Source organism: Protobothrops mucrosquamatus, unplaced genomic scaffold (assembly GCF_001527695.2).
Source record: "Protobothrops mucrosquamatus isolate PMUCROS unplaced genomic scaffold, P.Mucros_1.0 scaffold1670, whole genome shotgun sequence".
Taxonomy (NCBI): domain Eukaryota; kingdom Metazoa; phylum Chordata; class Lepidosauria; order Squamata; family Viperidae; genus Protobothrops; species Protobothrops mucrosquamatus.
The window spans coordinates 103345-105568 of record NW_015387827.1 but is presented as its reverse complement, the minus strand read 5'-3'; the positions used below and the strand labels follow the sequence as shown (position 1 = coordinate 105568).

Below are 2224 nucleotides of genomic sequence, written 5' to 3'. Positions count from 1 at the left end.
CCCCCCCCCTCCCCCGGTGCCTCCCCTCCAGTCTCCGCTGGCGCTGCAGGATCAGACGGCGTCGGTCCTGTGCGCGGCCTCCGAGGTGCCCGAGGGGGGCTTCGGCAACGCGGTGCCCATGGTGATGCGGGGCAACTGCACCTTCTACGAGAAGGTGCGCCTGGCGCAGGTGAACGGCGCCCGCGGGCTGCTCATCGTCAGCAAGGAGAGGCTGGTGAGTCCGCCGGGCGGGACCCTCCGAGGGGGGCGGGGAGCCCTGTCCTTGGGCGCCCAGGGGGGGAGGGGGAGGGAGGGAGGGGTTGCCCGCGCCCCCTCTCTCCTCTTTGTGGGAGGAAAAGGAACGGGGTAGAAAAAGAAGCAAGAAAGACAAAAGATACTGAAAAAGTGACTTTTAATCTCGTTCCCATATCCTTATTTATACACGGAATACTGGAATGAATCCTGCATCCAGCTTTGGTCACCACATTTCAAAAAAGGTGTTGAGACTTTGGAAAAAGTGCAAAGAAGAGCAACTAAGACAATTATAGGCCTGGAGACAAGAACATATGAAGAGCGGTTGCAGGATTTGGGCTTGGCTAGTTTTAGAGAACAGAAGGACCAGGGAGGACATGATAGCAATATTCCGGTATTTGAGGGGCTGCCCCAAAGAAGAGAAGGGGGTCAAACTATCCTCCAAAGCACCTGAAGGCAGGACAAGAAACGACAGATGGAAACTAATCAAGGAGAGAAGCAACCTGGAATTAAGGAGAAACTTCCTGACAGTGAGGACAATTAATCAGTGGAGCTAGGTTGCCTTCAGAAATTGTCGATGCTTCATCACTAGAGATTTTTTTTAAGTGATCAGACAACCATTTGAAATGGTATGGAGTCTCCTGCTTGAACAGGGGGCTGGACCTCCAAGGTCTTTTCCAGCTCTATTCTGATTGAATTAAACGTCCTTGGAACTGTTTCCCCCTTTCTAAGTTGCATTGCATAGTTCCCTTCTCCCCTATTCAACCCTGAATAATCAGTACATTCAGAAATCATCACTTCATTTTTATCCATAAAATGAAAATGTTTATCCACATAAAAGTCCATAAAAGGGTTTACAGTCTTTTATAAAAGTAGTAGTTTCCTCCTTAATCAAACATTGATTCAGCCATTTCTGCAAGTTCTGCCACCTTCACAACCCATTCACCAAGGTTTAAGGTGATTCTGTCCTGTGGCAATAGCAAAAGATCCTCTGTATTGCCCTTTTCTTTGGTTACCTTGTGTTCCTAAGCACACACATCCTGTAACAATTCTAACACCTTCAAGTCTCCCTCCAATGCATGTGGGTTGAACAGAGCTGCTCTGGTACTTGTTAAATAGATGCTGCTGAGTTTAGATTTCGGGGCCACTGAAATTGAGTTGATGCTTCCTAGGCGGTGTATTTAGGTGCTGCTTTCCTTTCTACTCCTCTCAGGTGCCCCCCGCTGGTAACCGGACTCAGTATGAGGAAATTGATATCCCAGTGGCCCTGCTCAGCTATGCGGATATGCTGGACATAGGACAGGTGAGCCTCCTCCGTGTTTCTCTGGTCTTCAACATAAATCAGGCACGAGGTGCCTCTAGATCAGAGGTCCCCAACCTTTTGGGCACCAGGGACTGGTTCCGTGGAGAAAGGTTTTTCCACGGACCGAAGTGTGTTATGGTTTTGTGTGCTGCATGCACCCCACGGATGGGGCTTTGCTTGTTTGTGTGGACTGGTTGCTGGCGTGCTGCAGCCTGGTACCTGTCCACGGACCGGGGGTGGGGACCCCTGCTCTAGATAAAATGTTGGGGAAGCTGAAAAGCAGAATCATTTTTTTTCAATGAAAGTAACACTGGCCATTTAATTGATAAACGGTAGTAAATTGTGGAACAAATATACCGCCTCCCCCCCCCCAAGGAAAGAGTAGTGTTTATTTATTTTATTTATTTATTTTAATTTATATCCCGCCCTTCTCCCGGACGGGACTCAGGGCGGCTCACAACGTATATTTAAAACAAAGGTGTATATACAATCCCCCCTATAAAACCGAATTAAACCGAATTTTAGAGTTGTGTTGTTTACAAATTCCTTAAAATGAACCCAATATAAAATCCTCCCTAGGCCAGGTCCGCTTGCTGGAAAAGCCATGTCTTGAGGGCGCGACGGAAGGTAAGGAGATCCGGAATCGTCCGAATCTCAGGGGGTAGTTCGTTCCAGAGGGCAGGGGCACCC

At 48.8% G+C, this 2224-nt stretch overlaps 1 protein-coding gene across 1 annotated transcript in view; it reads left to right on the top strand.

The window, feature by feature from the left end:
- Nucleotides 1-31: 31 nt before the first annotated feature.
- SPPL2B (signal peptide peptidase like 2B) overlaps nt 32-2224 on the top strand; it is a gene marked incomplete at its 5' end in the record, with an annotated part of 23227 nt that continues 21034 nt past the window's right edge. The window contains 2 exons of the mRNA XM_015822762.2: nt 32-214; nt 1445-1534. Of these exons, the coding sequence (XP_015678248.2) occupies nt 32-214; nt 1445-1534 (273 nt within the window). The remainder of the gene's footprint in view (nt 215-1444; nt 1535-2224) is intronic.